The following is a 12,256-nucleotide window of genomic DNA, read 5'->3' as shown; positions in this document are numbered from 1 at the left end:
CAGTAACGCTATCCTTGTTTTTCACCTTGGCAGTTTCTTTTCTACTTATAAAGACTTAATAACATTCACCATTCTTCAAAATGAAGAATATTTGGATACACCAGCTTAAACGTACGGCACAAGCGTTAACTAAAACATGACGGCACATGGTAGAAGCGCCACAAAAACACTGTAACATAATCACACGGTTACAAAAAAAAAAGCAGCACAAAAAAAATTTGCAAAATACTGTCCCTGCTTGCTTGAGTCAACAAATGTAACCAAATATACTAATTTGATTTTAAAGGGGAAAATTTATGGCTGATTCGGTTAAAGGCTGCCTCCTCAAAAGTGACACAAGCAGGCGTGGGAGGGGGGGGGGTGGTCCACGTGGGCGTGGCTAGCAGCAGTAATGCTAGCCCCTCCCTTTTCCACTTCCCAGGTTGCAGTTGTAGTGGTGGAGGAGGACAGGGCCGCTGACTGTCCCACCTGATAGGCGGAGCTGAAGGTGGAATGGCCGAGCTCGCTGACCTGCCAGATGTCTTTCCCGGGCATCATCTTAGCCCCCCCGAGACCCCCACGTACCATGCCTTCGCCGCTGGGGTACAGGCTCAACGACGGCGGGCGCTCTGCTTTGCTGCTGACAGAGAAGACATAAAGGAGTGTGGAGACTAATGTGAGACTGACTGGTGGTTATCAGGGTCATCACATTTATTGCTGAGTTTGGTTAGTAGTTGGAATCCACTCAGTAAACATGAAGCTGCACACAGCAGCCTGTTAGCTTAGCTTAGACTACAAACTGAGGGAAACAAGCCGGGTTCTGTCCAAAGTAAAAAAAAAAAAAAAAAAAAAAAAAAGAATAAAAAGAAAATCCAGCAACAACACTTTCTTCTCTTTGGACTGACACTTAAACTTTGGTGACAAAATACAGACATCCACATCCCATTGATGCTAAATATATACATGTTAATATATGAGACCTTTCTCAAAAGTTGTGCTGAAAAGTGTCTAATCCCCTTAAACGATGAGGAGAAAGAACCCGGAGGAAGCACAAGACATGCACAGCTTCGCAGTATGCTTTTTAGAGTTGTCAACAAGACCAGGAGCGTGCAATACAAATGCAGACTGTAAGTAACTCCATAGAAAAACAGCAAAGACCTGCATTCCCACCCAAATCCTGATGTTCAAGAAAACAGACAACATGGACAAAACAGACGAGCAGGGAAGATGTACAGACACAAAAAATGAGGGAGAAAGAGGAGAAGGTAGATGGAGAAAAATGGAAAACCTGTCGTCCTCTGTTTAACGTGACTTTTCATCAGTTCCTTACGTCGGGATTTTCCTTTTAAAATGCAGAACCTTCAATGCATTCATAATAACAAGTAGCTGTTTCAAGCATCAATAACTAATAATGCAAATGCATGAGGGAATACTTTTTAACTACGTGCAAAGGTTTGTGCAGCCCTGGTTGAAGTCTCTGTTACTATGAACAGTCAACTGAGTTAAAGATGTAGCTGATGGTCAACAGACTAAGTAACAGTTATAGATGAACTGTTCCTGTCAATACTTTAAGCAAGATTAGTGTGCTTTTGACTTTTCTTGCAATTTTAGAATTTAAAAAAAGGGAAGGAGCACAATATAAAAAAAAAGAAAAGAAACTACAGTTGATTCAAGACATTTGAGGTCTTGAATGAATTTGACCAAGGTCGCAGACCTTCATCCGCCTATCAGGCTTTAAAAAATTGTGACTCCAATCATCACTAAAAAGGGCTTTTCTCAGCAGCTGTCTCGTTCTGTGAAAAGTAATGTATCCGTTGCGCAAGTATCATCAGGTAGGGATTTACTCAAAACTTTCCCGGACAACTACTCAAAGGACTGCCAGAAAGGCTAATCAGACACCTGTTCAACTTTAAAAGACCCTCAGGAAGACTGAAAAGACTCTGGAGGGTTGGCAAACTGTTCTAATGAAGTTACGTTTGGAGAAAAAAGGGTGCAGAACTTCATGAATACAGCCTCAAGCTGTGACGCATGGGGGTGGATTGATGCACTGGGCTTGTACTAAAGCCAGAGGCACAGAAAACATCTGATAAGAGTGCATTCATAAACAGCAGCACTTTCTGTTCAAGTCCTTTTTTTCAGTGTATTAGCTAGAAGAAGAAAGTAATATTTTATGGATTTGGGGATTCACGGTAGGAGCAGTTGTAACCATGGGTGCCCAAACTTTCACATGCCGCTATATATTAAGTGCTGAAGCAAAGCAAAAGATAAGGAGGGGCATCAGCATTTCTTAGTCACATTTCAATTCCAAGCAGGACGGTTTATAAGATGGAGCTGAGGGAAGTGGAGTGAGGGCAGCTGTGGAACCATGTTGGGTTTACCTTTTCCTCCATGTGTGGCGTTGACTGTGCAAAGAGCGGCACAGAGAGCAAGCCAGCAAGACAGACAAGACAGACACCGATTAGAGAGAGACAGGAGAGCGGAACATGCCGTGACGCTCACTGACACACAGTTTTACTCTTGTTTTCAGACTACAGTCAATAGTTTTTTTAAATTCCACACAGTAGTCTTTTTCTTAATGTTGAAGCTGCTTCAGGTAATCAGCAGTTCACTCGTGCAGGTTTCAGAACCTGAGTTAATCCTCTTGTCTTCATGAATAATAAATTCTGTAAACCTCAACATGCTTTACAATGCAACACTGGCCTCATTCCGTTAACATAGACCGGAGAATATTTTGCAGGATCGGGATGCTTTGCCTAGGAGAGCGTTGTTCATTTGTGTTTAGGACACGCGATATAGATACTTTAGGACTCAAGAGAACATAAAGCTGGAGGTGACTAACATGCAGTTCTTTTAAAGAAGCTGCGGCAGATGTCCTGCTCCACATTTTGCTTCATGCACAGGGGTTGGGCTGCTGCTCAACAATGCAAGCTGGCAAATGACGGATAAAAAAAAAAAATTTCAAATTATTTTCCACAAGGTTTGTGATGACTGTTGGGTTTCTTTTCACACAGCCTCTCCTCCCCCGTCCATGGGCAGGCCAGCTGTTCCCTCCTGACAAACAATGCCAGCATCAACGCAATGAGCATGATGACACATGAAGAGCCTTATACATTCAGAGCACAACATAAAACACTTTCAACAAGACGGTGGGTGAAAGTTACAGATTAAATCCACGCATAGAAGAACAGAAGCATCACATGACACTCCGACGCCTACAAAGGAGCCACTCACGTTCGTCCACAGCCGGGGCCTTCTGATTGGCTGTTACTCCCTGCCTGCTGCATTTTGGACCGCTCTATGTGCTCAACGTACGTCTGAATCATCTGTGATTCAAGGGAATGAAAATCAATTAGAAATTCTAACTCTTGGGACATAAGAAGCATGATGAGGATTTGTAGGTTGAGTGTTTGATCACCTCTGTGTGACGCTGGTGAAGAGCGTTGTACTCCTTCTTCAGGTCTGATTCTCGCTCCTCCAGCCGAGTGACTGTGAAACAGACAGACAACGGTTAAGAAGCAAGAAACCAGCAGCAGCAATGAGAAGAAAAGTAAGTCATTCAAATCCTTCCAGTTGACAAGTTCACTTTATAATTTGCGTCTTATCCTTCCTGTTATTTAGTTGTCAAAAAAAGAGATCTTCCTCCCAGAACGACTGTATCAATACCTAGATATAGGTGATGCCATTTCCAGGGTTTGACTCGAGCGTCTTAAAACTCTGATCTTATTTCAAAAAGCCACACGTGTTGCACATACAGCACATTAAGAGACGTCTGTCCACTTACTCTGGTCGGAATAGTTTTTTGTCTTGAGCTCCAACTGTTTCCCCTGCAGTTCCAAAAACTCCACCTGCACCTGCAGGTCCTTCTTCTCAGCTTCCAGCGCATCCTCAAATTCAATGAATTTCTGTTGAGGGAAGAAAGCAAGAAACAGACCTAAAAAAATCCATTCACAGACTGCAGTAAAAGGGAAATATTTCATAGTAATGGATTTAATAGTATATTAACAGATCTTTCTTTTTCAATCCATATGAAGAAAAAGGCAACTGCAATTATACTTAACTCAGCAGATTGTTAAGTGATGCGCTTGCAGGGTATGTCTGGTATTTTAGAGATCCTGTGTGGGCTTTTAATCAGCCAACTGTGTCTAAGTGAGAAAAATGTCATTTCTAAAAATTCACAGAAAAGCGAAAGTTCCACCACTCTATGTGACATCCTTTCTCTCTGTAAGTATGCAGCCTAAACCTTGTAAGTGAGCAGACATGACAGAGCTGCACAACACGCCTCGTTCCCTTCCACTCGATTTTTTTTCCTCATAAAGCTGTTCACAATGACGCCCTTTTTTTTTCCCCAATGCAGCAAGTCCACAAAGTCTTAATACTGTAATCCTCTGACTGCAGTGAGACCTTGGAACTAGAAATATGCAGCAGATATGCACCGCACAAAAAAGCACATACTAGAATATTACAGCCTTCTAAGCATACGACTAATGCTGATATCTAAAGCCACAGGACAAGTGGGGAAAACAAATAAACAACCCCCTGTTCAAAGTCTAGCCTTAAAATAGATTTCTCCATCTCTGAGAAAAGATGTCACTGAAATATTACAAAAATCTTCTTGCAGACTAACCTAACAATATTAATTTGCAGAAACTGAAAACCGAGTTTATACATCAAATTCGCACAGCAAATACACTAATGTAGTACATGCGTGTTCCCTACCCTGCACAGCATTTAATATTCATCAGTGTGACAGCAGGCTTGTGACTACGCCTCACTAAAACAATAACATCTCCAAAAGATAAAAGCAGAGATCATTTCGACTCATACTGAATGCTTTTGACTCAAAGTCCAAAATGCCTTCAGTGGCTGCTGTGTAGCAGTTCTACTTTAGGAGCAGCTGACATCAGCTTCGCAAAATATCATCCTTCATCCTATCCCCTTGGACTGGTACCATGCTCTGCAGCAATGCCCTTCAAATTCAGCCCCCTATCATCTGCCTTTACCTCCAATATAGTCTTGTTCTCTTCAGCCACGAGAACCAGGAAAGGGCTCAGTCAACGAGGCGCAGCTTACGATTTGCAACTGTTGTGTGACAGGTGATTTAAAACACACCTTCAAAGAAACTTCATCTGACTGTGGAAATAATTCCATTCACAGGGTGACACTTTGCATGAATGAATTCATGGGTTGAGGCATAAAGCTAATTCTGTCCAGTATGAATATTTCAGTAAGTATCCTTGTGATGAGTGAGTGGAACTAATTTGTCTTCCTGACGAGCCAGGGCTGAGTGCGTTGGACTGCATTGTGGTCACACTTTCAGCTATTTACAATGTGCAATACCTGAGGAGAGACAGAAGTGACAACTGCATAAACATTACTGCAGGCAGGATAATATGGACACGGCTTATGGCTGAATTTGTGAACCTCACTTTAACAACTGATCATGGAGGTCTCTCTTTATGGGAGAGCTGTTGGTTTTTGTTTACCATTAGCTTGAGCCCAATAACCTTGTAATCTGAGCTGCTTTTTGCTCGCTGCTCCCTGCTTCTTCTGAGAGGGTGTTTTGTTGTTTTCCTCAATCCCTGAGATCTCTCCACATCATCTTGTCTTTTCCTCTTATCAGCCTTTGACTTGTTCCGCTCCTGCTGCAGCTCTGTAAAACATCAGCCTATTTCTTTCTCTCTGCTTCTATTGCTCCGTCTTCTCGTCATAAGCACAAATCGGGTTACAGTGCCAGACTTCCTCAGTCAGCGTGCTCTGTATGCTATTGATTTCCTCGACTGCAACCCATAGATCCCATCCCCCACTAGGGTACCACTGATAGCCTGACAAAACACTCTGTTTATCAGTTGCAACAGAATTTGTCACTAGAAGTAAAAAACACTGATCTGCGGATGAAAACAAAGGTGTTGAAATCCCTGAGCAATTTACCGATTTTGTTCATTGTTTTTTTTTCACATGAAACGGGTAAATGCACACTGCTGCACACAAAAAATGTTTGAACGTTAATGCCTTATCATTGTTATTCAAAACCGTGAGTGACACATTTGATCATGTAAGGCAAGTCAGCAACCATCATTACTTCAGCTGATGACAAGATCTTCAAATCTTGTGGTAACACACAACAACCACTTGCTCCTCTAAGCATGTCTCTGAAAAAAAGATTAGGCTAAAAATGATGGCAACAAAGCAGGTGAAAGCCATCAGAACGTATCAAACTGCAGTCCAACCCACATGTTTCACTGTCCAAATGCCATTGAGAAATGGCAAAACTGTGGAAGTGAAGACATGATGTGAAGACCGACAATGTTGCGCTCAAAAAGAAAACATTGCTCGTAACCTCATCTTTATTTTGTGCTTTCCAGTGAGAACAAAATTTAGTTCTTCAGTCACAATAAGAAAAGGTTTGGGGAAAAATAAAAGCAGCATTTGATGCAAAGAAAACCTTTCCATCTGTTGAGCATGAAGGTGGAAACATTCTGCTTCAGGGGGAAATCTTCCACATTAAATATCATGTAGCCAGCAGCCAGTCAGAGAAGTAAAAGCAGACTCACGGGGCAGCCCTTAGAGTCACAGAAACATGTTCGATGTGTCTTCTACAAAACAAGCTCTGACATCTGTTAGAGACGGGTTACTTAGTACTGTCTAAGTGGGCAACTCAAACTGCTAGTAGCTTCAACTAGCTGTGTCACAAACATAAAACAGCTGGAGAATGTTTTGTGATTGGATTCAATCAAAGAAAGACATAGAACACAAGTATCTGTGCTTTATCAAGCCACCGAGCAAGGTGAGGGCAGCAGTGATGTGTCACCATGGTCACCAGAACCTTTCTTAGAGAACCTACAGAATAAATAAACGTGTTGACATCCATCTTTTAAAACAGTCTCTCCAGCTAGCTGTGCACCTACTATGACCTGCTGGCTTTTGAAGAATCAAATACGGTCGCATTTTGTCTTTTAAATGAGTGTCTCCTAACATCTTCCTTAAAAGTGCAGTTAGTGAAACGTTACAATGAAACAGCGAGTGAACGGCTTGGAGCAGGAAAACAAACTGTCAGAGGGAGGAAACAGTGGGGAGAACAGATGATGAAACAGACTAAAAGCTGAGCTAAGCTGATACTAGCGGGGCTACCGGTGATATGCTGAGGCCTCTTTGGATGGGAGGAGGATTAAAGTTGCTTTATGATGCCTGCTGGATCCCATGGGTGACAGTGACAGTGTTGTGGGGGAAAAGAAAAAAACTGCTCGAGCTGGAGTTTGACCTGCAATTTAATAGCTCCATATTGTTGTACACTTTTGTGGTTTGTGTCCCTGTTCTTTCAGTGTTTTCAAGTGTACCGAGAGTTGTGCTACTACCTCGTGTGTGTGTGTGCAAGGCTTTGCAGACTTTCTTCTTTATCACCATTCCGCCTTCATGCACTATGGGAACTGCTCTCATATCTTTAGTTTTGTGTTTGCATATTGTGTGTTTATACTGTATATTTGCATATACTTCCGGACTCTGCCTTGTATAAGCCCCGGTTTAAGAAGAGAGCAGTCTCCAACTGAAACTAATTACTGAAATTAGGTTTTTTTTATGGAAGCACTATCAGAGGCACCCGCTTTTATGTTGTGTGTGAGTATCAGAGTAGTTATGATCAGATGTGATAGTAATAACACTATTTAAACAGCAATACAAATGTATCATTTAGTCATCAATACACAGACAGTACATACCGGTAAATACACCCTGTCGAGGCCGTTTCAATTGAATTAGATCCAGTTTTTCTGTTGACAACCGTTTACTTTGGTGATATTTAGGCTAAAACCCATCTACTGACTGTCTGATTTATATTTCACTGACTTAGAAAGTTGTCCAGTGAGCAGAAACAATCTCAACAATCATATTATATATGGAAATCTAAAAAATCTATAAGATTTTTTAAATAGTAGGCTAAGTGTAGAGAAGGACATCAGCAGCTTCCTCTGGACTAAAAATAAGCTGAAGAATCGGTCACAGGCCTAAACATGAATCACATGTCTGCTGAAGCCTGTGTTCAGCTCCGGCAGGGCACCGTCACCATGAAGGAAGCAGCAGGAAGCTGGATGCGGTGATGCGGGTGAAGGCTCTGTCGGGCCTCGGGGGGAGTTAACTCACCTCCTCTGCCTGCTTACGCAGCGCTTTCTCCCTCTCGTACTGGGTGATGAGCTGCTCGTTGTCCTCCTTCAGCAGCTCAAGCTCCACTTCGTGCTCCTGGTTCTCGGTGAGCACCGCGTCCAGGTTTTCCAGAACGTTCACAACCAGCGGCATCAGCTCCTTCACCACCTCCTCGTCATAGCTGCGTATCAGCCGCTCGAACTCCCGGTAGATGCTGTTGGCCAGGCCCGACACCCTCTCCGACATCACGGTGCCGGACCCGTAGTCGTCCTGATACACCACCTCGTCTATCTGCAGCTCCATCATCTTGGCACCTGGAGCCGGGTTTATTTCAATCCAGATGCGGCTGCGATCACCAAATTTTCAGGCCCGAGAAGCGTGAGTCACAATGCTTGAATTCGCTCAGCACACGGTAAAGGGGGGCATGGGGTCACAGCTTTGCCTCAAACGGGCTACAGAAAGCTCTTATTCCATTTTGGAGCAGCGCGGATTTGCCGAGGTGAAGGCGGCGTGCTGTTGTGTGCGAGTAACCTTGAGCTCGAAACAGAAAATATTGGATTGGAATATTTTGATTTGAAGAGTGGCCCCTCCTGCTCCACCGCCAGTCACAGGCTTTCGCCTCCAGACGCGGCCCAGTTACTGCTCCCCTCCCGCAGACCTCATCTGATGCCGGCAGCCGCGGATGTGCAGTGATCCAGCCTGTGGTTCGGCCCGCGCCGAGTCCATGCCGAGGAGCCAAATGCCTTCGTCGATGATGTTGCACCTGCCTCTCAGCAGCCGCAGTCATGGACCCCAGCCATTACTGGCGGGGGAAATAAATAAATAAATAAATAGCGAAATAAATAATATATATCTCCCGATTCTCGCCGACGCCCGATCCGCCTCTATAGTAGCGTTTCTTCCATATTTCCCCCTCTTCTGGCGGGCCGCCGATGCCGCTGGGCAGACTCGGGCGTTGATGGTGATGTCTCCCTTTGGGAGAGGCTCTCCCTGCTGTTCAGATGTAGGAGCCAGCTGACTGATTCTGCCTGACGTCACACTGTCTGCATCGAGCAAGCAGAGTCACTGGGTCAAGTCAGACACACAAAACCGGATGCCAGCGTTTTTTTCAAAATAAAAGTGCTTCAATGCGCCATGGCTACACAACCGTGAACCTCTGCTGGGTGGATGGAATCCTCTCTGCCTTTCTTCCTAAAGCATATTCCTTTGTTTTGAGTTTTTACGATGATGGTGGGCAATGCTGGTTAACATTCTGATTCCAAACCCTTAGATGCCCAACTTGGTTGAGATCTAATGGCCGCAAAAGCAAAACCTTACCATTCAAATCGATTTCATAGTGAGACGTTTTAGTGCCCCAGACTAAACGTCCCAGACTCTTCCATTGTCACCCAGGAAGAGTCTGCCCTCATCATGATAACATTTGCATCGATTTGCAGTGATCCTTCCCTTTAAGGAAAAAAGGCATTACAGAACAATTAATGACAGGATTGAGAGTTCAAGATTTCCATTTGACTTGTTAACTTGAGTTTGAGTGATCTTCATTTTTTTGGACACCAGTCATTGTTGAATAATAGGAGTGCTCAACTTTTCTAGGCAGCCTAATCGAGTCTCAGTTCATCTGGACTAAAACAAATGAATGGAGTCGGTCGTTGTAGGAAACTCATGATGAAACATCTCTGGACTTTTACACACACCGAGGACTTCTGATCATAATTCTATCAACTCTACTGTTTTAATTGTTTATTTAATGGGGTCTTTTTTTTATGCCTTTATTTCCTGTGTCCCTCACCTGAGGGGATGCGGTCCCACCTGGCCTCACTGATATGAAATGTTTCAAATATTTATCAAAGCATATCAGAAAAACCCAAGGCTTGAATCTAACAGCAATCAAGGAAATGGCTTGCTAAATATCTATAAAAAGTAAACATTTAATAAATGGTAATAGTCTAAACCCCAAGTCCATGTGAATAACACCATGAACGTGGCATTAGATTCCCTTATGGTAAGTAAGGCCTGGTCCACATCCGTTTACTTAACTAAGGTTTACTTTGGAGGTTTATAACCGGAAGTTTGGCATTTTTTTCCCATTGTGGCAAGCTTGAGCCAAATTTGCATCAATACGTTCCAGAATCTGATCACAACGACCATAAACTCTTCAAATATTCAACAAAATACCTCAGTAGAGAAAGGCAGTTGTAACTGTATTTGGCCACATTGTTATGCAGCCTCGTGAATACACTTTTTAAAGCTACAAATGAACTTTCTGTATTCCATTACATGACAACATGCTTCACAGAAGTACTTCCAGTTCTGTTTTTATGATCTACAGAATCTGCATCGTGGGATACATTCCCAAATTTCCCAGTTGCTGAAATTCGCTTCCCTAATATATACATCCTGAGTCAGTTTTTTTATATGCTGATGACAGGCTGTTTGTGACAGTCATTGAGTGGCATCATGCACAACTCAGCTCGAGTAAACAAAATCTTAGTATCTCTTAGTATATCAGCAAAAAAAAAAAAGAAAGAAAAAAAGACGAATATTCAATTCTAGATGCAACAAAAAAGGGGCTTACCTCCCCTGTTTCCCCCCCTGGCAGATCACATGATCAGTACCAGGCAGATTTCAGTTGCCTTTGGTCAGACTCTCCAGTCAACAAACTTCAGTAATGCTTTTCAGCTGGTCAAAAAAAGAGAATTGGTGCCTGCGTGTTTTACCTAGTCACCGCAAAATGTATGAAGAAGACCAGATCAGTGTGTGGATTTGAAAATGGCCCTTTAAAGGGGGTCATGTTTGCTATGTAGTTCTTGTCATACTAACTACATTACTATAAACAGGTACTGATTAAATAAGGAGGAGCATTATGGCCTGGAAAGACTGGACAGATATGACAGTATGCCAAGAAACAGTATATTTTCCAGAAAGAAACATTTCAAACGGGGAAGCCGTTGAGAGCAGACATCTCCCTCTTGGACTTTCTCTCAGCTTGGGGTATTGTTTGCGAAGGAGACGTTAAGAATAGAGAGGAAAAAGTGGCTAATGAAGCAGAACAACTGCCCACATAAAGGACATGCAGCTCCCACGCCAAGTGCATCATTATTACCCCCATTTTTTTACACAGATCATTCCAACTAACATGCAATACTTGTTCATCTAACCTGTAGTCATATACTGTATTTTCTGTGGGGTTAAGATGTACTTTTTCACTTGATGGTGGCAGATAAAAACGTTTTGTTTTGCATCTCACACGTCAGTGTGACAACATAGAAGTGGTCAGCTGAGATTCACAGTGGGCCCACAACAGATGACGTGTCGACTGGAATGACAAACAATGGTAGTGCGGTGGACTTGTAACTGGCTTTGGTGTATCACGTTTTCTTTCATTATTATTTGTTTACATCAAAAAGGTTCACTTTAGTCATCACTCAGGTGGTGAAACACCACGAACAGAAGCGTCAAAGTCAAACAGAAAGTAGCTTTTACTGAGATTAGCACAATGAGTGGCTTCAAACCAGCTGGAGGTAATTCTGGTGTTTCTCAGACTGATGTTTCCTTTCTGCCACATATGAGTCAAGACTTTCATCATCAGGGCCGCATAAAACAAATACAAACATCTTGATCTTTTGGTGCGAGTTTGGTAAGCAAACTAAACATCACACCACCTGGATCATGGATAAGGAGTTTGCAGCTGCCTTTAACCGGACAAAAAGTAAGCAGCGTGAACACACCTGTCATCTTTAGCCCCTAGAAGACCCAAGAGGATGCTAAATGTACCATTTTAATCCCATGCAGATATGTGCATGTTTGTTATTAACATAACACCTGCTTATATAAATACTGAAGTGCCCTGTGGGCTTACAATGCTGTGCGTTGGATAGTGAAACCTTGTGTAGCAGAATAAAGTTGACCCAGTGGCAGAGGGTGGCCATTTTGTCTGGAGTAAAAGGAAGAAAGCGGCTTGTGCAGAGCGCTGCCTCGGGGCAAATCCACACAAAAGCAGCAGTGTCAGAGACTCGAGAATTAGCTTCAAATCTGGAGCAGACAGGACTCGGATTGTATGTCAAATGGAGACTAATCCAGAAAACAATTTACCAATGTGTGCCTCAGGTTTTCAGAAATAAGTAGCTCCGAATGCTTTATTTAC

General features: G+C 42.9%; 1 protein-coding gene across 21 annotated transcripts in view; it reads right to left on the bottom strand.

The window, feature by feature from the left end:
- mapk8ip3 (mitogen-activated protein kinase 8 interacting protein 3) overlaps positions 1–9,165 on the bottom strand; it is a 28,362-nt gene extending 19,197 nt beyond the window's left edge. For 7 of the 21 annotated variants that reach the window (XM_075455017.1, XM_075455024.1, XM_075455023.1 and 4 more), the window contains exons 1-6: positions 8,113–9,163; positions 3,761–3,881; positions 3,395–3,465; positions 3,211–3,302; positions 2,358–2,381; positions 469–619 (exon numbers count right to left, since the gene is read on the bottom strand). In XM_075455017.1, the coding sequence (XP_075311132.1) occupies positions 469–619; positions 2,358–2,381; positions 3,211–3,302; positions 3,395–3,465; positions 3,761–3,881; positions 8,113–8,418 (765 nt within the window). In that variant the 5' untranslated portion in view covers positions 8,419–9,163. Of the gene's footprint in view, positions 1–468; positions 620–2,357; positions 2,382–3,210; positions 3,303–3,394; positions 3,466–3,760; positions 3,882–8,112 lie in introns of all 21 variants that reach the window. The other 14 variants (XM_075455030.1, XM_075455035.1, XM_075455031.1 and 11 more) reach the window with 10 other exon arrangements.
- Positions 9,166–12,256: the final 3,091 nt, after the last annotated feature.

The sequence above is a fragment of the Odontesthes bonariensis genome, chromosome 21 (assembly GCF_027942865.1).
Source record: "Odontesthes bonariensis isolate fOdoBon6 chromosome 21, fOdoBon6.hap1, whole genome shotgun sequence".
Classification (NCBI taxonomy): Eukaryota; Metazoa; Chordata; class Actinopteri; order Atheriniformes; family Atherinopsidae; genus Odontesthes; species Odontesthes bonariensis.
Note: the sequence above shows the minus strand (reverse complement) of the source record. Positions and strands in the feature narration are given on the sequence as shown.